At 35.3% G+C, this 23,291-nt stretch overlaps 1 protein-coding gene across 13 annotated transcripts in view; it reads right to left on the reverse strand.

Moving 5' to 3' along the window:
- LOC144445939 (uncharacterized) overlaps window positions 1–23,291 on the reverse strand; it is a 287,770-nt gene that overhangs the window by 73,747 nt on the left and 190,732 nt on the right. For 12 of the 13 annotated variants that reach the window (XM_078135586.1, XM_078135585.1, XM_078135584.1 and 9 more), the window contains 14 exons: window positions 22,631–22,848; window positions 21,596–21,913; window positions 20,832–20,998; window positions 20,547–20,706; window positions 19,897–20,134; window positions 19,144–19,388; window positions 18,465–18,698; window positions 14,573–14,719; window positions 6,085–6,510; window positions 5,142–5,462; window positions 4,898–5,012; window positions 4,247–4,461; window positions 3,700–3,726; window positions 2,377–2,694 (listed from right to left, as the gene is read on the reverse strand). In XM_078135586.1, the coding sequence (XP_077991712.1) occupies window positions 2,377–2,694; window positions 3,700–3,726; window positions 4,247–4,461; window positions 4,898–5,012; window positions 5,142–5,462; window positions 6,085–6,510; window positions 14,573–14,719; window positions 18,465–18,698; window positions 19,144–19,388; window positions 19,897–20,134; window positions 20,547–20,706; window positions 20,832–20,998; window positions 21,596–21,913; window positions 22,631–22,848 (3,149 nt within the window). The remainder of the gene's footprint in view (window positions 1–2,376; window positions 2,695–3,699; window positions 3,727–4,246; window positions 4,462–4,897; window positions 5,013–5,141; window positions 5,463–6,084; window positions 6,511–14,572; window positions 14,720–18,464; window positions 18,699–19,143; window positions 19,389–19,896; window positions 20,135–20,546; window positions 20,707–20,831; window positions 20,999–21,595; window positions 21,914–22,630; window positions 22,849–23,291) is intronic. The other variant, XM_078135589.1, reaches the window with a different exon arrangement.

Below are 23,291 nucleotides of genomic sequence, written 5' to 3' on the forward strand. Positions count from 1 at the left end.
CACCACCAGCAACAATACAGGAAATTCAAAGAATATTTCTCGACTTCTTCTGGCAGGGCAGACACTGGGTATCAGCCGATCTAATTTATACCCCTCGTCAAAACGGTGGGCACAATCTAATACACATCCCCAGCCGTATTAACGCCTATCGCTTGCAATATATTCAAAGGTACCTATATTCCGGCCTTAACCATCCCGTTTTCACCTTTACTAACTACTATTTCAATCGTATTCATAACCTTCATTACAATGCAAGACTCCTTGCCATAAACATTCCTCAAATCACTCAAAACATTCCAAACTTTTATAGCGATCTTTTGAAAACCTGGACCAAAACCACAATAATAAGGAAAGACGGACCCAATACAATAGAAACTATCCTCGCTGAACCACTCTTTCACAATGACCTTATTAAACATTCTCTACATAACGAGCCTCTCATTCTTAAGCACTTTATCGATGGTGGCATTACTAGAATTGGCCACCTGATCGACCCTGTGAACAAAAATTGGAAAACGATCGATCAATTACATAATAAGATATCAATTCATTCTACCAGAATACTCGAACAATACATAAACACTTTAAAGTCTTCAATTCCAGCTAAATGGACAGAAAAAATAAAAATGTCTTTCCAACAAGACGTTGACCTTAACGTAAAACAAAACGTATCTCCAGACTACTTCGAAATAGTGTTCGACGATCCTAAACAAGACATCCTTCTAAACTGCCCGTTATATAAAACTGCAAAGGGATCAATATACAAATGTCTCATTATGATAAACTTCTACACTAAGAACCGAAGTCGCATTGACACGGTCTGGAGAGATATCCTCTCCATACCAAAAAATGTTAAACCAGATTTCAAATCCTGCTATACAAATCTTACTACGAAACTTGAAGGCGATCTACAATGGAGAGTGTTACATGGGGCGTATGCAACAGGTAGTTTCATGCATAGATTAGGCGTCACCAATACTGCAAACTGCGTATTCTGTAATGATAAAGACGATCTTCTTCACATATTCCTCGAGTGCCCTCGTCTGATACCTCTTTTCAAACTTCTCCGTAACATCTGGCACAAACTTATGGGAAGTGAAGGCAAAAATATTCACTGGTGGTTCGTTTTAGGCCCACCCTTTCACAAAGGTCGCACTGATAAAAACACTCATGCTTTACTGAGCTACATTCTCACTACAGCTAAAACCAGCATTCATATTTCGAGAAGGAGGGTAATCAATGAAGAAACCAAAGCTTCGAATATCGACGTAAACAAACTATTCAAAACACGCGTGAAACACCGAATTTCAAATGACTACGTGTACCACAAAATTTACACTAGTATCAATACTTTTGAAACTAATTGGTGCATAAATAATGCAATCGTTTCGATTGAAGACGAAACACTTGTATTCGCCGATATCATTAAATAATATCACTATGTTCGTTATTTCTCTGCTCGCCAATACTGCTTCCCGGCAACCGTGTACGTGTACCTACGTGTATTTTGTTTGCATTTATGACTTGTTTATTTTTATTTTTATTCAGAGAACACTCACACACACTCTGCGCAATTGCTTAAGTGGCCTGTACATTTGCATTTTAACCTACTCTTCTGGAAAAAACAAGCTATCACAGCCAACTCAGCTGTTGTCTCGAATCAACACAACAAATGTATAACTTTCACCTGCTGTCAAGTACAGGCCACTCGCTATTGCGGCCTTGACCAGAAAAAGCTCTGGGCATCGTACTCCTCACGAGGCTGTGCCGACACGTTGAGATTTGTTCCCCCCCCACTTCGCCCTACCCCCTGGAACTAATCGTAACTGTCACTGCAGTCAGCCTAATGGTCGGCAGGGACACACATACTTACCATTCTGCTTTCTTACAGCTCAAGTCAAATATTTGATTGTATATATAGAATCGTTGGATGTACATTGGAATACACAATGCTGACAACTACAATAAACCTGTCCTTTTTCAACACGACATGACTTGAACCAAAGTGTTTGACGTCATGCCCCCATATAATTAAAGGCTGAAGTTTAAAGAGCCAGCAGCTGTATACAAGAAGATTCCTTAGCTGTACATTCGAATCACATATATGAATCGCAGAATGACATTTTCATGAACACTTTCTTCACATTTGTCAATTTGTTTTGACTTGAACCCAAAACTTTGAACAGTTCTTTCCATGCCATTGAAACGGGCATTTTGTTTTTTCTTTTGTAAAGTATTTTTTAACAATGTAAATAAAGTTTCTTGTGAAAAGTCAAAAGTCATCATCATCATCATCATCATCATCATCATCATCATCATCATCATCATCATCATCATCATCATCACATATTACACACACATGAGACCCCTCCTTACCAATAATTTACTACCAAGTGCCAACAATTCCATCCGTGTCATCTCCTTAGATTCCAGCTCCTCAACAGTCGGAAGAACCCAGTCTTCCAAGTCGTCCACTTTATCCAGGAATTCATTGAGTTTATCTTGAACACCTTGCAGGTATCCACTACGTTCCTTGGTACTATCAGTAACATTAGCATATCTCTCATTCAGACTGTCTAGTTTGTCCTTCACAGTCTTGGCCACTGAGGGCTCACTATCTTGGATCAATTTAGCAGCTGACTCATTGACCGACTGTATACTGGGTTTGTGGTTGTCAATATCACTTTCCAAGACCTAGAAAATACAAAAGTGAAGACCAAGTAAGAAGCCATAGAAACGAAAGAAATTCTTTACTTCTACTTCCCAATATGCAATAAATTCAGAAGTAATATTTTTTCAGTATGCGGTAAAATTCAGAAGTTCTGTACAGTTATAAGCTGAAGGCTACAGATAATAGATAAATTTTTGGTTCTTTCTGAATTTGAAGGTATTTGATGTACTTTTTGTCCTGTGTACCCTCTAATGATAGCCAAATTTTGTTGTGGTTAAAATGATAAAAACTGGCATTTCTTGTCAGTCACCACATAATAAGAGATAGGAAACACTAAATTTTGGTGCGTCAGTAGAAATTGTGTGCGTCAGTGGCATGTCAAATTGGCTTAGTGAGCACACTGTTTTTGCCATAATAGACATTTTATTCCATAGTCATGAGAAAGACATTGACAACAGTATGTGAGAAAACATTCAATACAGTATGGTACCATTACATATAACTTTTTCACGATTGTCAATTTGTATACAAAAACTTTCAAACTGAAAAAAAATCCAAAATATGATTTTTTGGAAATATTCTTTGAGACTATAGTATACCATATGATAATAGATTAAAAAATGTATAGGCTACGTACGTAAAAAGAAGGTATTTATATTTTCTTAAGTTAAACAAGCAGTTCCATTCTCTGATTATCATGCTTTTTACATGAGGAACAGTAACAACAAATGCAAAGAGAAACAACGACTTGTATAGTTTTTATTGGAATCTAAGAGAAAAATTTCGACTCAAGAGAAGACAGATTTTCATCATTTTAAGATAAAAGAAAAGTCAGAAAATATCTCATTTTCATTTAATATGTAAAAGACATGCAAGTGATCACCCAGATAATAGTTGTCTTACTATATATACCCATAATTTAAATATGCAAAACATTCTGCTTATATGGCAATCGTGTGTGAACTTTGACCTCATGTGTGAACTATGACCTCTGACCTATATTGCCAGGGTCAGTAGTAATTTCTTACCAAAGGAGGAGGCAGTGCTGTACTCAGCTTTGGGAACAAAGGATAAAATACGACTCAAAATTAAATGATAAACATGAATAAATTAAGAGATAAAATTAAATCAATAAAATAAATTGAGTACAAATATTTATACAAAAAACACTGGAAATGGGAGAGAAAGTATATCTATGTAAATTATAACGAAATATAGATTTTCTTTTCTTTTTTTTACCAATTATCTCACTTGAACACTTTATGCAAAATATAGTTGCAATTTCCCTATAGTTTTAGAATAATTTTTTTAACTATGTAGAGAAAAAGATGAAGTCTTAGTGTAGTGTCAACTATTCATTACTTGCACACTGAGTTTATGTTAAGGGGTCTTACCTCTTACCTATATCTTACAAAAAATAAACCCTGACCCCCTATCTAGAACATAAATGTCTATCTGGTATCGACTTAGTCCACTGTTCTACGGTCTGGCTGATGGAAGTGTTACATCCCAGGATGTGTCATGCTATAAAAGTATCTATCAGAAAACCAATGCTGTACACAAAATTTTTCTTACCATAGTTTCTTGTTGTTTTTCCAGAATTGATTCTTTCTTGGCTTCAACTGGTGCTTTGATAACCTTTTCAGCTTTCTGTTCAGTGTCATCAAGCCATTTCAGGAGACCTTCAATGCCATCTTGTACTCCCTGAGATTGTGTCAATGCTGTCTGCAATGTGTTACTTCTGTCGGATGCCTTGTCAACCAAATCTTTGTATTTGGAGTCAACACCATCTACAATAGGAAAACAATTCCCCATCCCCGTATTACATCAAACTATCAACTCTAAAAGTTGCTTTTGACTCTAAAAGTCGCTTTTGAAATCTATTTTCAAAAAAAAAAAAAAAATCAGTAGTTCACAATATTTTGGTAGCCATCTTGGATGACATCATTTACCATTTCTGTGACCTCTGACATGACAAATTAGACCTGAAGAAAAGAGTGTATGCGTGGGAGTCAGAAGCTAAAATCTCATCTCTGATTACTTGGAAATTTCAGATATTATCATGTTTTCCTCTTTTAAAAACTGTTGTATGGTGACATCCAACAAATCTGATATCTTATGTCAAAGTTCAAATGGTAACAGAAAGTCCTGTCTAAGATGGCCGCCAATGCTTCTTGTTTCTCTACTCCACATTTATTTACTGAGAAAAGAGTAAAACCAACATACCGACTGTCTTTTGTATTTCATCTTTCCTGTCAGGTTGGCTCTCTGTCAAGTCTTTGCCGGTGTCTTTGACTTTTTCCACATCTTTGCCATGTGCTGCTAACTCAGAAGTCAGAGCCTGAAAAATAAAGTATCAAATATTTAATATAAAAGTGTATGTGGAAGGGCAATACATTTTTCAGTATTAAAATATCAAAATTATTAATTTAACTGTCCACTAATTTTTTAAACTTTTCTCAACATTTACCTTGGTCTTATCCAATTGTGCCTGTACAACTTTAGGCTCAGCAGCCACTGGTTCTCGCAACTGTTTGGTTAGCTCAGCTTCAACTTGTTGTATCCATGGCAATGTATTATCCAGAGCTTCTTTATATTTCTTTTGTTTGTCTCTGACATTCTTGAGTTTAGTATTATGGGCTGTGCAATCAGCTTTCAGTTTCTTGTACTTCTCGTTGATTTCATTGAGACGGTTTCTGATGATGCTGGTTTCTGGATTCTCAGTGAAGCCCTTGATAGTGGATTTAGGAACTTTGTTGTTTCGATAGTCAGTAATTTCTGTCTTGTACTCCTGTTGGAAGAAAAATGACAAATTTTAAAAATTTTATCGTTTTTTTTACTTTCTTTTTAAATACAAACAATAATGGCGCTACTCTGAAATATCTTTGCTGAAAATATAGTTCGATAAGTCATTCTACCGGTATTTCTGTCATCGTAAATCATCTCGATGTTGGTAGACTGTTCAACCTGCTCTCTGCTAGGTCTGTACCAAAAACAAGTTTCAACATGCATACGCGACTTTTCTAACCATCACAATGGTTTTTGATATTGTTGTATCATTTACATATCTAGGGTACCATAAATATGTTAGATTGTATGTTCTGTAAGTGTACAGTGAAATAACTACTGTTACCATCCACAAATATTTACACCATATGACGCTTCTATTACTTTTTTCTGTTCTCCTAAATGTAGCATGTTTTCAGCACAGTTACATAATAAAATTTCAGATTTTGATAATTATCGCTGTATATGAATTTTGAAGTGTCTCTTAAATTTTTGTCCTAAAAAATTATTAACTTTTGGGGGAAAAATGTACTAAATCTACTTCTCAAAAAAACAAAATGAAGGTTTTGAAAGTGAAACAGCTGTTACACTTGACCTTCGTTGACCTCCAGCTTGAAATAACTTACCTTACTGTTATCCATGAATTTCTGACCTGACATATTGACGAAGCGAAGATCTGCTTTGTGAGCGACGATGTCCTCATCAACTTCCTGAAGTTCTTCCTTCTGGTTTTTCAATTTATCCATATCCTTAGGAATATCCTTGATGAACCTTTCCAGTTTCTCCTCCACTTCCAGAAGCCATTCCTCAAATGGAATCACTTCCTCGGAGAATTTCTCCAGTTCATCGACGCCCGTGTTCAGTTTCTTCACACGCATTTGTGCTTGTATGGTGAGGATCTCGTAGCGAGTTGTCAGTTCTGTGATGTTGACCTGTAGTCTCTCTAAATCGTCATCTTTCAGTTTGTCTCCCTTGCTGTCGATCAGTTTCTGAGCACTTCTGGTGGATTGTTGGACGGGTTGCTGGTGTGCTGAAATGTCATCTTGGATTACCTAAATGACGATAAAAACAGAAAATTAGTCACTCTAAAAATGAAAAAATTATACAATTTTGTATCAACACCCCTGTACGACTTCTGACGACCACTGAAGCAGGGAGATGCTACTGAGCTTCAGCACTGCTAACAAAGCTTCACTAGGTCAGCAAATGACAGTGTTTTTGCTAAGGCTGGCAAGGCCCAGTAACAGAGAGGGAGAGAAACCATGTAAAACTGGCAGAATTCCTCATACCTTGTACATCATTTTTAGTGAGGAACCCTGGTATAAAATACATGGCAGATTTTACCTACTTACCACCTCTAGCGAAAACACTGCAAATGCAAAACCTAAAAGGACAACATTCAAACGAATTTTCACTAAGAAAACTCAGTATATGATCAAATCAGCAAACATATTACTCAAGCAATATATTACTCAAGTACAAGCATAACAGTTCCCAATACACTAACTCCTAGCATTCATACTGTACACACAACATAGAGTTCTCACTCCAACACAACCAATACTATATACTCAGTCACGTATTGATTTGAAATAAAAGTACTGCCGCTACAGTTCATTCTATATGCTATGTAATATCTATTTAAAGAATATCATTAAGTTTCAAGGACATTTGTACAAAATGATGGTATAGTCATTCTCATTAATTCAAACACCTCTTCATGTCGTGTCGTACTCATCTTTCTTTGCATAATAAATGCTGATGATGACTCAATTTTTTGTATTTTTGTATTTTTAAAATTAATGAAATATTTTATAAAATATGGTTAATTCTCTAATAAGAGAATCTCTGATAGTATCAAGGCTCATTTTATACAAAGTGGGATTTTGTCATCACATTGTAACTACACAACTGTTGATGTCACCATATCGTGATTACACAAGTGGTACTGTCGTTGCACTACATGTAACTACACAAACTGGTTATGTCACTGCATTGTGGTTACACAAAGTGGTGATGTCATAGCATTGTGACCACACAAGCTGATGATTGATGTCATTGCATTGTAGCTACACAAACTGGTGATGTCACTGCGTTGGGTCCTCAAGAAATGGTGATGTCACTACATTGTGACTATACAAACTGGTGATGTCACTACACTGCAGTTTCATAGAAATGATGAGTCATTACAAAATTATTTCATATGCATATTAAACCTTAGAAATTTGTATAAACGGTAGTCAACAATAATTTTCATAATTTTCTATCATTCACATTTGCATAAATTATTCATAACACTGGAAAATATCTGCTTATGAAATTTGATCAGCATGATGCCAATTTCAATTTTTTGAAAAAAAAATTCAAAACACCCACATCTTCATTTCAATGTAACTATTGCCATGGAAACAGTATGCTTCCATGCAGTGAAAATGGTGGGTGTTATATAGAATGATGTCTAATGTGGTGAGGTTTAGAATTCAGCTATGAATGTTTACATTATGAATTTATATCACTCTCTACTGTCAACATGACGCTAATACCCCATTGACAGCACGAAACGTTTACAACTGTCAAACAGGTATTGGTTTCTTGTCAGATAAAACACAAAAATACAAAAGCGAATTGTTGCAACATCTGTTCCACTAAAGCTGACCCGACCTACTCAATGTCAAAATGGTACAATAACTAAAATTTATATTCACCCAGCAGCTCTCAAATGAATGAAATAAACAACGCATTTGCCACTTTTTTGCACAAAAATTTATCATATTTAGAGCACTTAGAACAAAAGACTACCTTCACAATTTTTTTTGCAAAACTATATTTGGATTTTGAGGGATCTATAGTGATGATACAGGCCAGCTATATCATAATACAAATAGGTCATCTATGGTCCTTATATGGGTAGTGACCCTACAGCCAAAAATATTTTCATAATTGACTAAAAATGTGTCATTTTGTTTAATTACTGCCCAATACCTTTGGCGAGTACGTCTGGCACCCCTGCGAAGTAATGGTGTGTACAGTTTCTCACCACGCATGCTCAGTCACTTAGTTTGCACTGTTCAACTGAAGTTTACACGTCGCAGTAGTTGGCCAATAGTTTGAGCCAAATTTCTGAATTTAGTGTTCAGTTGGGACAGGTTTCCTTTTTTGAGATCTTTCACGATATCTCCCAACCTCACAGTCGGTTTTCAGCCAATTTATTTGCATCAGTATGTTGTTCCAGGACAGGGATGAGCAACAATCAGATGTTCAGGATTCGGAAGCAGCCAAGGTTGACGATTTTGGTCAAGTTACGATCGAACCAAAGATTTTCGCTGAATTAGGCGCGAAGCCAGAATTAACGCGACCTAAGAAGACAACCCATGTTAGAAGACAAGGGACCAAAGTTCAGGGGCAGCTCGACGAACTTTTGGGTCAAGTGCAAGTGTTAACCAGTCAATTATACGCCTTCATGAACATTTCCCGCCAGAAGAGTGACGTCACTATGGAGCCAGTCGTTCAGTCGCATGGCGGACACAACAGCAGCTGACCAGCGATGGCGTGGCACAGTGTCAAGAGACCATATGAAAGAGTGACATTTTGGGGTTGTCTGTACCAGTGCGATTTACGTCACATTGAGTCATGTTAATTTGTATGGTCGTAGTTACCCATAGTGTGCCTAATATTAGCAGTTATGTTACCTGTTTTACCGTCGTATACCGACCGCATACCATACGTGTGTTGCCTTTTATGATTTGAGCAATGCACTCATTTTATTAACCCTTTGTCAAAGTTTTCTGTCAGTACGCTACTTGGCTGTGCCAGTGCGTATCTTCTTCTGGCCAGGTGGCAATATTTTGTAGTAGAAATTTCTTTTACTAGTTGTGGATTACAATAGATAAAAATATAGAGAAGTTCTAGTTTACTATAAATACAAATACAGCCTAGTTGTAGTTTACTGTACATACAAGAATAGCCTAGTGTAGATTACTATAATACAGGGATAGACTAGTTGAAGTTTTTTCTAGATACAAATATAGACAAGTTGTAATTTACCATACATACAAGTATAGTCTAGGTATAGCTTACTGTGCACACGAGTGCAAACTATTTGTACTTTACATGTCTACATACAAGTATAGACAAGTTGTACTTTACTGTAGATACAAGTATACACAAGTTATATTTTACTGCAGATACAAGTATAGAATAGTTGTGATTTACTGTACATTCAAGCGTAGGCCATTTGTAATTTACTGCATATGCAAGTATACATGTAAACCTGTGTTAACTATAGACAAAAGTATAGACTAGTTTTAATGTACTGTAGACAAAAGTATGGACTATATGTACTCTACTTTAGGTACAAGTATGGACTTGTAGTAGTTTACTCTAAAACATGTAGACTAGTTGTGGTTTATTGTATATTCAAATACAGCCTATTTACAGTTTATTATATACAATTATACATAAGTGATAAAAACGTACTTTACTATCAATACAGGCAGACAGTGCTGTGGATACAAATATAGATGAATTGTACTTTACTGTAGCCACAAGTATGGACTGGTTGTGGTGTATTGTAGATACAAGTATAGACTAGTTGTAGTTTATTGTTGATTCAGGTAGAGACACATTGTAGTTTATTGCAGATACAAGTATAGATAAAATGTAATTAATTGTACTTGTAGATGTTAGTATCAATAAGTTGTAGTTTACTATTGATATATGTATAGACTAGTTGTAGTTTACTGTAGATACTGGTATAGACATGTTGTAGTTTACTGTAGATACTAGTATAGACTAGTTGTAGTTTACTGTAGATACTAGTATGAATAGAATGTAATTTATTGTACATGCTGGTATTGATAAGTTGTAGTTTACTTTTGATATAGGTATAGACTAGTTGTAGTTTACTGTAGATGCTGGTATAGACAAGTTGTGGTTTACTGTAGATACTAGTATAGTCTAGTTGTGGTTTACTGTAGATACTAGTATGAATAGAATGTAATTTATTGTACATGCTGGTATTGATAAGTTGTAGTTTACTTTTGATATAGGTATAGACTAGTTGTAGTTTACTGTAGATGCTGGTATAGACAAGTTGTGGTTTACTGTAGATACTAGTATAGTCTAGTTGTGGTTTACTGTAGATACTAGTATGAATAGAATGTAATTTATTGTACATGCTGGTATTGATAAGTTGTAGTTTACTTTTGATGCAAGTATAGTGGTTTACTGTAGATACTAGTATAGTCAAGTGGTAATTTACTGTAGATACTAGTATCGATAAGTTGTAGTTTACTGTAGATACTAGTATAGACTAGTTGTAGTTTACTGTAGATTCTGGTATCAATAAGTTGTAGTTTCCTTTTGATACAGGTATGGACTAGTTGTAGTTTACTGTAGATTCTGGTATCGATAAGTTGTAGTTTACTGTTGATACAAGTATAGACTAGTTGTAGTTTACTGTAGATACTAGTGTCGATAAGTTGTTTACTGTAGTTGCAAGTATAGACTAGTTGTAATTTACTGTAGATGCTGGTATCGATAAGTTATAGGTTACTGTAGATACTGGTATGGACTAGTTGTAATTTACTGTAAATAATAGTATCGATAAGTTGTAGTTTACTGTTGATACAAGTATAGATTAGTTGTAATTTGCTGCAGCTACTAGTATCGATAAGTCGTAGTTTACTGTAGATACTAGTTTAGTCTAGTTGTAGTTTACTGTAGATACTGGTATCGATAAGTTGTAGTTTACTTTTCATACAAGTATAGACTAATTGTAGTTTACTGTAGATACTAGTATCGACTAGTTGTAGTTTATTGTGGATACGAGTATAGACTACTTGTTATTTACTGTAGTTGCAAGTATAGACTAGTTGTAGTTTACCTTAGATACTAGTATCGATAAGTTGTAATTTACTGTAGATGCTAGTATCGATAAGATGTAGTTTACTGTAGATGATACAATATAGGCTAGTTGTAGTTTACTGTAGATACTGGTATAGATAAAATGTAATTTACCGTAGATACTGGTATCGATAAGTTGTAGTTTACTCTGATACAAGTACAGACTAATTGTAGTTTACTGGAGGTACGAGTATAGATAAGTTGTAGTTAACTGTTGATACTAGTATAGGCTAGTCGTAGTTTACTGTAGATACTGGTATAGACTAGTTGTAGATTACTGTGATACAAGTATAGACTAGTTGTAGTTTACTGTAGATGATACAGTATAGACTAGTTGTAGTTTACCTCAGATACTAGTATAGACTGCGTGTAGTTTACTGTTGATACATTTATTGTCTGGTTGTACTTTACAAGTACTATAAATACTAGTATAGACTAGTTGAAGTTTACTGTGTATACAACTGTAAATAAGTAGACGTTTACTATAGATACAATAGTAGCACGATAGTTTCGTGCGCCAATTTCCCTAAGTACAGTACTCATTATCGCTTGCCATTTTGAGCCTTTTGGTGTCAGGCTTTAGTCATATTTCGCTGATTTTTCAATGTCAAAGTACCATCAGTACGCTTCTTGGCCGCGCCAGTTCATACCTTGTTCTTGCCAGGTGTCAATATTTTGTAGTCAAATTTTTTCACGATAGTTTCGTGCTCCAACTTTAATAAGTAACAGTACTCGTGAGCCTTTCATTGTAAGGCTTCAGTCCAATTTCGCTGACTATTTGCTGCTAGCCTGGACCCCGTTAGTGTGCTTACTTTTTCGGGTCAATTTACGTCACAGGACATTTGTAGTACCGTACCCACACTTCGCTCATTTTTGAGCCTTTTATTGTAAGGCTTCAGTCAAATTTCGCTGACTATTTGCTGCTAGCCTGGACCCTGTTTGTGTGATTACTTTTTTGGGTCAGTTTTCGTCACAGGACATTTATAGTACTGTACCCACCTTTTGCTCATTTTTGAGCCTTTTATTGTAAGGCTTCAGTCAAATTTCGCTGACTCTTTGCTGCTAGCCTGGACCTCGTTAGTGTGCTTACTTTTTGGGGTCAGTTTTCGTTACAGAATATTTGTAGTACTATACCCACCTTTTGCTCATTTTTTAGCCTTTTATTGTAAGGCTTCGGTCAAATTTCGCTGACTATTTGCTGCTAGCCTGGACCCAGTTAGTGTACTTACTTTTTCGGGTCAGTTTACGTCACAGGACATCTGTAGTACTATACCCACCTTTTGCTCTTTTTTGAGCCTTTTATTGTAAGGCTTCAGTAAAATTTCGCTGACTTTTTGCTGCTAGCCTGGACCTTGTTAGTGTACTTACTTTTTTGTAAGTTTGGATGAGCTAGTTCCATATTGGTGAGCTAGTTTCTCGAGTTCACTTTTACAGTTTTGTATGTTTCAGCTTTTACAGCCATTTTGTTTTGTCTCCTTTTCAATTTTCTACAGGCATGCTGGTTTTTTTTCCTTTCGCTTTAACTTTTTGTTTTTGGTTCCCATAATATCTTTATTTTCATTAGTTTTTGACATTACTTTTATCTTTATTTTATTATCACAATTTTTACCTTAAACCTTTCTGTGCCTAATTCTATTTTCTGTTTCTTTTTAAATTTTTGTCCATTTTATTTCTCTGGTGGCCTCAGAATTCTTTTATCCTGTTTGGTGGAGTACAATAAAGTACTTCCGGTATTTTGCCGCCAGAGATGTGTTGTGTGAGCTTTGTGTGTGTGTGAGGGAGTAATTGACTAAAAATGTGTCATTTTGTTTAATTACTGCCCAATACCTTTGGCGAGTACGTCTGGCACCCCTGCGAAGTAATGGTGTGTACAGTTTCTCACCACGCATGCTCAGTCACTTAGTTTGCACTGTTCAACTGAAGTTTACACGTCGCAGTAGTTGGCCAATAGTTTGAGCCAAATTTCTGAATTTAGTGTTCAGTTGGGACAGGTTTCCTTTTTTTTTTCCCACCCACCCTCTCCCGTTCCTTCATTTATTTGATGTTTGTATTTTTTTACTCGTATACTTATTTATTTATTTATTTATTTATTTATTTCTCTATGTTACCCATTAATCAAGTCGCAGTATTTTGTCTTACTTCGTGTATTTTCACTTAGTTCAGTTTCCTTTATTATTTCATTATTCTTTCAATAGCTTTTGCCTGTTTTTGTAGTTGAGTTTTCAGCTGTTAACGATCAGTTATGTAATTTGTCCAGACCACTTTTCAGGTTGTTTTTTTCAACTTGTTAGCACTTGTCAGGTTACTTTCATAGTAGCCTCTAGCAGTGTCACAGTATTTTGTCACCGTTTGGTGGAGTACAATAAAGTACTTCCGGTATTTTGCCGCCAGAGATGTGTTGTGTGAGCTTTGTGTGTGTGTGAGGGAGTAATTTTGTACATAACCACCTGTAAGACTTCCAACTATATTTTCATAATATTTATCATTATGGTGTTAATTGATAAATGTTTTCTCATTTAAAATTAATATTTTACATTTTTACAAAAAATTGCATTTTTTTTCATTTAAATTTTTTTTTTCCAACATAATAATCTTTATTTATACTGCCACGGTTACTGCTAAAATGAATAAATACCTACTATCAATATCTAGTTTGGTGTATTCTGAATATTTAGAAAATATCTTTATGCTGATTTTTTAAAATATATATTCAAAATTATAATGATATAATTTATTTCTCACCGAATAAATTCAGTGGAAATTATTAAAAAATTATAAATGTGAAGAAATATAGCAAATTTTTGAATGTCTGTAAAATATGGCACCAAACCTTTTGACCTACAGAATTTTGTAAAGTCCTTGGATCTATATGTCATGGATTCTGATTGGTTTTCTATCTCTAAGATTGTATGATTTAGTGATTTTCAGCCAATCATGGAATCTGTTATATAATACAATGAGTAACACTGAAGTAAAACACTTTCTCTATGTACTACACTCATTTATAGCATTCATATCAAGTGTAAACGTATACAGTTTCAATTGGTTTATTTACAAGCCTAGCATGTGGTCTTTGTAATGTGGTCAATTAGTAAATGAAACAGTATACTTTTACACTTGATATGGATGCTATAAACGATTGTGGTACATACAGAAAATGCTTTACTTTGGTGTTATTGGTTGTAAGCGTAAGTAAAAATGGCTGCATACCTTGTTCTCCTTTAGCTGTTCAGCAAGTGGTTTCATAGTTTCCTGCAGTGGTTGCTGGAACGCGAGTTTCTTCTCGGCTTCTACCACCCATTCCAACAGGTTGTGTATTCCTTCACTTTCATCAGCGTACCGTTTCTGCAGTGCATCCTACAGACAAAGAAATCAAATCATTATTATCAAAGAAATAATTTCTGTCATAAATGGCCACGATCCTCATGCGACAACAAAACAGATTTGATAACCTGTTCCACCCCTATTCTGAATGGAACGGTCCAACCTTTAAATAGAAATGAATTGTAATGGGATATACCAAAATAAAGACTCAGGTAGTAATACTATTATCAGATAAGAATGACAAATTTACATACATTAAATCCAAAATGCACACTATTCAATATGGCCTAGGGTTCTTTCAGTTCAGTTCAGAGCCTGAAATGGATATGGCTCACAAAAAAAACATGTTTTCCTGATGACTACATAAATCAAACAAAAACTGAAACAGGTTTTTATAAATCAAACACAACATTTTATCATTTTCACAGATCAATTGCCACAAATTACTTGTGTTAATTACATTTTACAGGTCGGTGCTTATTTTAATGAAATTGTGAGTGTAAAATAAATGTCGGTAATTGTCTCACAATAGTCTATTTTGTTGAAATGCTAAGACTAACATGTGTTGGTCATTTCCGTGCAATTTCCTTTTTAGCTAAAAAGAATTGTAAGCATACAGGTTATGATGGCATAACCTGTATTTGTCATAGAGTCAGTGACCTGTGACCTTTGTGTTTGATCCTTTCTGTCATATGCATATTATGACACTTTATTTTTTAGATTTTATTTTCAAATTTGATAATTTTCAAAACAAAATTCTTACATATATGAATTCATAATGATCAAATCAATGTTTCCAGTCCAAAATTAAGTCAAAATGTGCAAAAAAGTGATGACAGAACAATAATTTTTGTCACCTAATTTTGTTGGGGTTGTGGTCACGTAAATACGCCTACAGAGAAACAGCACTATTTCGTCATTTCAGGCATCATTACATGACTAAATACGAACACATTCCAGAATAGTATTGATGCAAAATTCTAAAAAAATGTCAAGATGATGTGTGAACATTTCATTAAAATAAAGTATTTTACTTTTACTGGCAGCCGCAAATTTTTATTACCCTTATAAATTTTGTCAAGTTCTACACTTAGCATTGTATGCATGTAACTGTCTCTTTGTTGTTAAATTTTACAGTTAACAACCCTATACATAAATGCTTGTTACATCATACTTTCTGGTGTTCTTTTGAACAGATGTGTACATGGCTAAAAATTGAACCATATCATACGCCACACACTTTCTATTTACAGAGTCAATTTGTTCACATCATGTAAACACAATGTGCCTGTTTTGAATATCAAACGTATGTTTCATAATCAGTCAAAAAATGTAAAATTTTGAACAATTTATAACAATCCAATCTTAGTAAAATTGTGAACATCAAATTTGATTACATTATGATATACATGATGTGGTGCAGACGACATTTTTGCGATGAAAAACATAGTTTCATCAATAATGGATGTTGAGAAGAATATAAACACAATATACCAGTCAGCATTAATGTCATGCTATATAAATAGTACAACACTTGCCTTAAAAACACAGGCACAAAACACTTTTTTGGCCATTTCTGATGACCACGTTCATTATCAACCGTTGTGGTTCACGTGTCAGATCTTCCGATCCATGAACTTAGCATGTGTGTCTACATCTATGCTCCTTTACACAACAACAAAACGTTCGTCCCCATCCTATCCAGTTCTATTGATCTGTGTCTAAAAATACCCTGGCTCCACTATGGCTGTCGTATCCTTCACATCAACGGTCACAAATGTGCAGGTTACCCGCCTTGGAATATGCAAATCACTAAATTTGCAATAAAACGTACAAACAGATGCTAGGTGGGTGCAGGATCAATTTTCTAAAGGTGACATCACCCTCCAGCTGACAGTTAAGTATGGGCGGATTTGTCATTGTCTTGTGTTTGAACACACAGTACTAACAGCTGTGACTGAAATTTATATTTAAATCCTAGTTTTGAATATTTTACATATATTTTGGGTCAGACCACTAAAAAAAGTCTTACTTTAAATATAACCATGTACATCTTGCAGCTAATTTTTTTTTTTTTTTTTTTTTTTTTTTTTCAAATTGTCAATGGTTAACATGACCCCAGGATTCATAAACTTCTGTCAATATGTTACTTTTTATCAATTTTCTAAATTTGAGTTTCCGGTCATTGACAATCATTTATAGCAAAGCGCTTGAAAATGACCTTAGTTTGGTAAACAAGTTGTAAAAATTGACTGTAAACCGACCAATGACAGACTAGAACAATAATTAGGCTAAGAATAGGTATGAATTATTTATTTTCACCTTCAAATATGTCTCTTTTGGTCACAGGGTTATAATTTTTATTTGGCCTTGTAGAGTTATTATCATAATTGATATATATTTTTATACCAAGGACTTTTGTTTCTCATACTTTTATTAAGCTATGTCATTTTATGACTTTAGATGATGCACCCCACCCCACCCCTCACCCCCATCATTTTTCCTCAGAGTGATCTCTACTTTCTTACTGCTTCAGTGGTAAATTTCCCATGATGCAATAACGACTTTTTTAAGCACATACCAAGACGTACACTTTTGTTGTTTGCCAAGTCAAGCTGTTGGCAAACAACTGATAAACTCATTCAGGTTTCCCTTAAATGTCACACAAAATGAAACTACACTCGTGGTATGTCAAAGGTCAAACAAGAGGTCACAACTGAGGTCACGACAGTGGCTTTTGTGCATTGAATTCTTGCTTTTTTGACATAGCAAAGTAATTTAAATATTCTACATGCATATTAGTGTCAATGAAGTATTGCGATAATTGCAGGTTACGCATGCTGTAGATTCAATACGCACAATAGAGAATGACGTATCTTTTGGTTTCGCAACTGTGGTTTTTTTAAAAGAGATTTGAGGAATTCAATAGATACAATGAGAATTTGCTATAATTACAGTTGCTTTGTATCTGACTGGAATACCAAATCACGACAACTTACTAAATTAGAAAACAATATTCTATGTATTGGCAAATTTATGGATTTCAATTTCAGCTGGGTTTTTTTTTAGTTCTTTACATCTCTCGTCAAAAAACGAAAGTAGTTTCATCTCACATTATATAGTTCAGACTAATTTGTTATATATTTCTTCTTACCTTTATTTATTAAAGTCTTGGTTAAACGGATTAGCAAAAATGAACACAAATGATTGATTTTAAATTTACAACTATTTCTAGTTTTCTCAGTTTCTGTCTTTTTTATTTGAAGTTTCAGATATTACTCTGGTTTACTAAGATAGACACAAACTAAAACTATTGTCATAACATGTTGATACAACAGTGATAAGCTACTGAATGGGCGTTGGTTTAATTATAGTCTCCGTAGGGAGGTGTCTCCAAAAAATTTATTTAGAGTTCCATGAACTTGCAGTACTGTTTTGGGACTTCCAATGTTTACACTATGTTGATCACAGGGTGATTAGAATTGCACAACAGAAGAACTGGTATCATCTACTTGTGTAAGCTACAACATCGAATGACAGTACATTTGTACTTTTAGTTTGAGTCTATCTTTAAGCCAACCGAAGGCTCGATTACCAGTGTTGTAACTACAAATTGCTGTTTAGGCCTGTTTCTTTCTTCCTTTTTGGTGTTTTTTTTTTGGGTTTTTTCCCCCTTTTTATTTCTGAATTTCAGCTCATCTATTTTTCACTTGGACATTTCACTGGAAGTTTAAACATATCGCTTCAAACTTCTCAAAACAAAGTGTAATTTTCTAACCTTATCTGCCTTTTCTTTCTCCAACTGAGCAAGGGCAGTCTGCAGTTCTTTGAGTCTATCTTTACCCTTTGTGGCAGCATCATCGTAGCACTTCTTCAACTCATCTATCTTTCCTTGTAAACTGTCCTTCTGTTCTGGTGTCAATTTATCCTTGTTGTCAGCCAGGAACAGTTCCGCTGCCTTGATGGCATCACTGACTGGAGTCTTGTGATCGGTAATCTCTTCAACCAATGGCTGTACAAGACACAAAATCAGAACCATAAAATTAGTTACAAAATCTACAAGGCTACCTCTGATTGGCTACGATGATTAAGACCACCTATTCAACTACCACTTAGAAAGTGAATATGTAACTTGGACACTTTTTATTGGCGAACTTAAAGTAGACTGTGAATCATGCAAGACAAAACATCTTTTAGATTGTATAGTTATCATTTTCATCGTTCTTTACAACTATGTATCATTCTTTCTACATTTCCCTTTCCTACAAAATAAATTTCACAATCAAAACATATTACAAGCAAAAGATTTGATCTCAGGAATAGAGAAGCTCTGGTAAATCTTTCACATTTGCATATTCAGAACACTGGGACCCAAAAAGGTCAAAGGTCACAGGGAAGCCTACCATAATACTACCCTAAAACAGAGACACAAAAAAATCGCTTCAGAATTCTCGTACCTTGTGTTCTTTCAGTTGTTCAGTAACAGGTTCAAGTTCACTGCTCACAGGTTCCTGAGAGTTCAATTTCTCTTCTACATCTTTTATCCAGTCTAAGTTAGCCTGTACAGCGTTAGTCTTGTCATTATACAGTACAACTACACCCATAGTGTTGTCAATCTCCTGTCGTCTGTCTGCCAGCGCTTTGCAAAGTTTATCAAATCTGTCGTTTACACTGTTCACTTGTTTGGTAATGTCAGATGGTTCTGTGGAGAGAGAGGAAAGAATTTGTAGTTTATAAGGAAATTTGGGGAGGGGTTTAGACAGTTGAAGTTTGCAGGGGGCTCAGATTTACACTTCAGTACGCAACTTTTGTTACATTACCGGGAAGTATGGATAATTGCAACGAAACTTGAAGAGAAAGAAGTTTGCACTTTCCTATGTGAGCTATTGTATTCTCCTTTCTTACACAAATTAATGACATTTGTAAATTCATCAACAAATTTCAACATATCAAAAAATTAAAAATTAGGACCCAAACTCTAACCCCCCCCCCCCCCCCCCCCCATTTCAGATACCCCCGGCTGTAAGCTAACTATTAAAAAGACATAAAACTTAGAAAATATCATACTTGTGAATCAAAGAATACATAATTCGGACTTTGGAATGATAAATTTGAAACACCTGCACAGTGACATTTTGATCTGTCTCCTACAGACCTTAATCTCATAATGATGTCAAAGGTTAATTCTCCGACTACAACTTGTTTCTCACCTTCAAGGAAGTCACTGGGTACACCTTGATCAGAAACTCTTCTAACTCTCTTCCTTTCATCTGGTTTCTTGGCCTCTTCACCTACAGGTGCAACCATTTCTGAGCTACGTTTGGGTTTCTCAGTAGGTGAAGTAGGTTCTTTATCTCTAGATACCCTTGTCAGGGCTTCTAACTCAAAACCAAGTTCAGTCACAGATTCTATTTCTGGTCTGAAATCTTCCAATTCGATCTTTATTGGCTATGTAAGACAAAAGAAAATAGAAAACATGAACGGATTCTGATAAATGTGTATTTACAGGCTATACCAGATACAATGAATAACACTGAAGTAAAGCACTTTCTCAATGTGTTATGCTCATGTATGGCAGTCATACAAAGTGTAAAAGTATACTGTTTCAATTGGTTTATTTACAAGCCTTGCACGTGGCTTCCTAATGTGGTCAATTAGTAAATGAAACAGTATACTTTTATAGTTGATATGGATGCTATAAATGCTATAGGACTGTGGTGATAGTAATGCATGATTTGCTATTTCCTGAAATTACTGAGCTTGTTCAAAGATTACTTTGAAAAAATGTTTAAAAAAAAAAAAAAAAAAAAAAAATCGTAAAATGTAAAACAAAAAAATATGTCTTGTCATCAAATCTTACCTTCTGTTCTTCAGTCTGTGATTTCAAAGTATCTACATCTTTGGCTACAGGTTCTAGGCCGTTAATTCTATCCTCTGCAGCATCCAGGAAGTCTGATGCCTCCCTCACAGCTGTGGTGAATTTCTCATATGCCTTCTGTTTCTCATCAAGTTGTTTATTCCTACAAAAAGAGTAGAGAGGGGAAATTATTACCTCAATTATAAAATGAAAGTGAGAAATTATTTTACATAATTTCTGAAACTGAAAAATTCAATTCCTATTATAGGGTATTCTTTTTCTACTTACCTTCGGACGATTTCATTCTGCAGTGCCTGCCAGTTTTTATTGACGTTGTCCACTACACCAGATACTTTAGTCGTATCAGCAGCTTGTGGGTCGTTCCTGAGATCATCTGCCAAATCTTTGATACGTTCATACGATGGTTTGTGGTCCTCTGTCTCACTACCAATCTCCTGTAATGCCAAATTTATTTGAATTATTCTAACTGTTAGTAAATGAAACATTCTGACTCTCTTTTTCATTTGATCAAAATTTTTTCACCCATCCATCCAAGTTGTCATGACTTGTTTATCATAAAAATTTGCATTTTTCATCAGTAAACAACAAACGTCCCTACAGGCTGCTAAAAACATCTTCTTTTTCAAATTTTGATTTTGAACTTTTTTCATCCATCCCATCCAAATAATAGTGAGGTACATGACACAAATCTGCCTTTCCTTAATTTTTCGAAAATTGAGTCTATTTTCAAAGTAGGCTGTCTCCAAGTTGTTATTCTATCTTACTTTATGTTACAAATGTAAATCGTACAAAAATTAACAGCAAAACCAAGAGGATTTCTATCAAGTCACTGAGCTAGAAATTAATGAGTACTGATAGTTTTTGGCAGGAGAACCTCAGGTGCATTAGATATAGTCTGATACTTTGATGAGCAGCCTCTAGACTTAGGCTCTTCAAAAGCAACAATCTTTCAGGGGCAAAAAAATTTCTCACTACAGGTACCCATCTTCAATACTGATCATTCTCAATTATCTTTTTCCAACTAAACTCACCAAGAGAGTGGTTCCGAGCTGTAGCAATTCCATTTTATCCATCTCTGATGAATCCAGAGTTTCCAATGTTGGAATGAGCCAGTCTTCTAGGCCGTCGACCTCACCAATGAAATCTGCTAGTCTGTCATGTATACTCTGTAGGTATTCACCCACTTCACTGACGGTGTCTGATGCCTTACCAAATCTACTGTTCAAGTCATCTAGTTTCTCCTGGACAGTGTGAGCAGCGGCTGTGTCAGTCTCTGTGATCAATTTGGTGGCTGATTCATGAACAGAACTGATGCTTGGTTTATGATTGGTAATCTCACCATACAACAACTGTAATATAATGGATAGCAAGTATGAAGGTTATACTCTGAGACTCATGCTAGTGTTGTGTTGTGTTGTGTTGTGTTGTGTTGTGTTGTGTTGTGGTGTGGTGTGGTGTGGTGTGGTGTGTTGTGTTGTGTTGTGTTGTGTTGTGTTGTGTTGTGTTGTGTTGTGTTGTGTTGTGTTGTGTTGTGTTGTGTGTTATAGGGTATTTGTATATATGTGTCAAAAAGAATGAATTGAAACTGTGTTATCCATATTTCCTTTGTTTACTCTTTATATACAGCAGCACTGAATGCTATGTCTGTCTGTCTGATTGGCTACCATCTGTCTGACTGTCTGTCTGTCTGTCTGTCTGTCTGTCTGTTTTGTTTGTTTGTCTGTCTATCTGATTGGCTGCCATCTGTCTGTCTGTCTGTCTGTCTGGCTCAGACTGGCTGCCATCTGTCTGTCTGCCAATCTGTCCAGGTGTCTGTCTGTCTGTCTGTCTGTCTGACTGACTGACTGACTGACTGACTGGCTGACTGACTGACTGACTGACTGACCGAATCAATGAATGAATGACAAACTGTGTGCAATCTGTCTACGTCTTATCAATACACATTGAATTTGATGGCATTTCTCACACATATTAATGCAGTGATCTGACACAGAACAAGTCTGACAATCTTACAATATCAAAACAAGTCGTGGACACGAGTGTTAAATAATACTATCATTCCTTACCTTCTGTTTCTGCATGATATTTTGCAGAGCTTCTTTCTGGATAATGACGGGTGTGTGGAATTCCAGAGTTTCTACTTTGGGTTCAAAGTCATCCAACCAGTTGATCAATGCATCTAAACCTTCCTGTACACTCTGTGACTTAGTGAGGGCAGTCTGTAAGGCGTTGCCCCTCTCCTTGGCTTGGGCATCAAGTTTACCAAACCTTTCACTTATATCATCTGTGAAGTAAAAGAAAATATGAAGTGTAGTTTTTTGCACAATGTTCAGTTGACAGGGGAAAATATGTAGAAATTATAAGGACACAGGCTTCCCTGGTAGAAGTCATTTGAGTATCCGCACAATTTCTCTGTTCAAAGATGTTTGACATGAAGGAAGACTTTGTCTAAAATCCTCTCTATTTAGTTTTTTGTTTAGACATGAAAGAGCCTACATACTTGCAATACAGCTCAAAACGCAATGGTCATAGAAAATTACAAGAAATTGTATTCATTCAATGTTGCTATCTTAAAGTGTAGAATGAACAGTTACTTTTCGTTTTCTGTGAGGTTGTATCTAACAGAGCAAGAAAAGACTAATGTGGAATTAGCAGTAAAAATCTATGAAATGATCATCTCAATTTAGATTTCATGAAAAAAATGACACAAATGACACATGCAGTAGA

This window comes from Glandiceps talaboti, chromosome 14 (assembly GCF_964340395.1).
Source record: "Glandiceps talaboti chromosome 14, keGlaTala1.1, whole genome shotgun sequence".
Classification (NCBI taxonomy): Eukaryota; Metazoa; Hemichordata; class Enteropneusta; family Spengelidae; genus Glandiceps; species Glandiceps talaboti.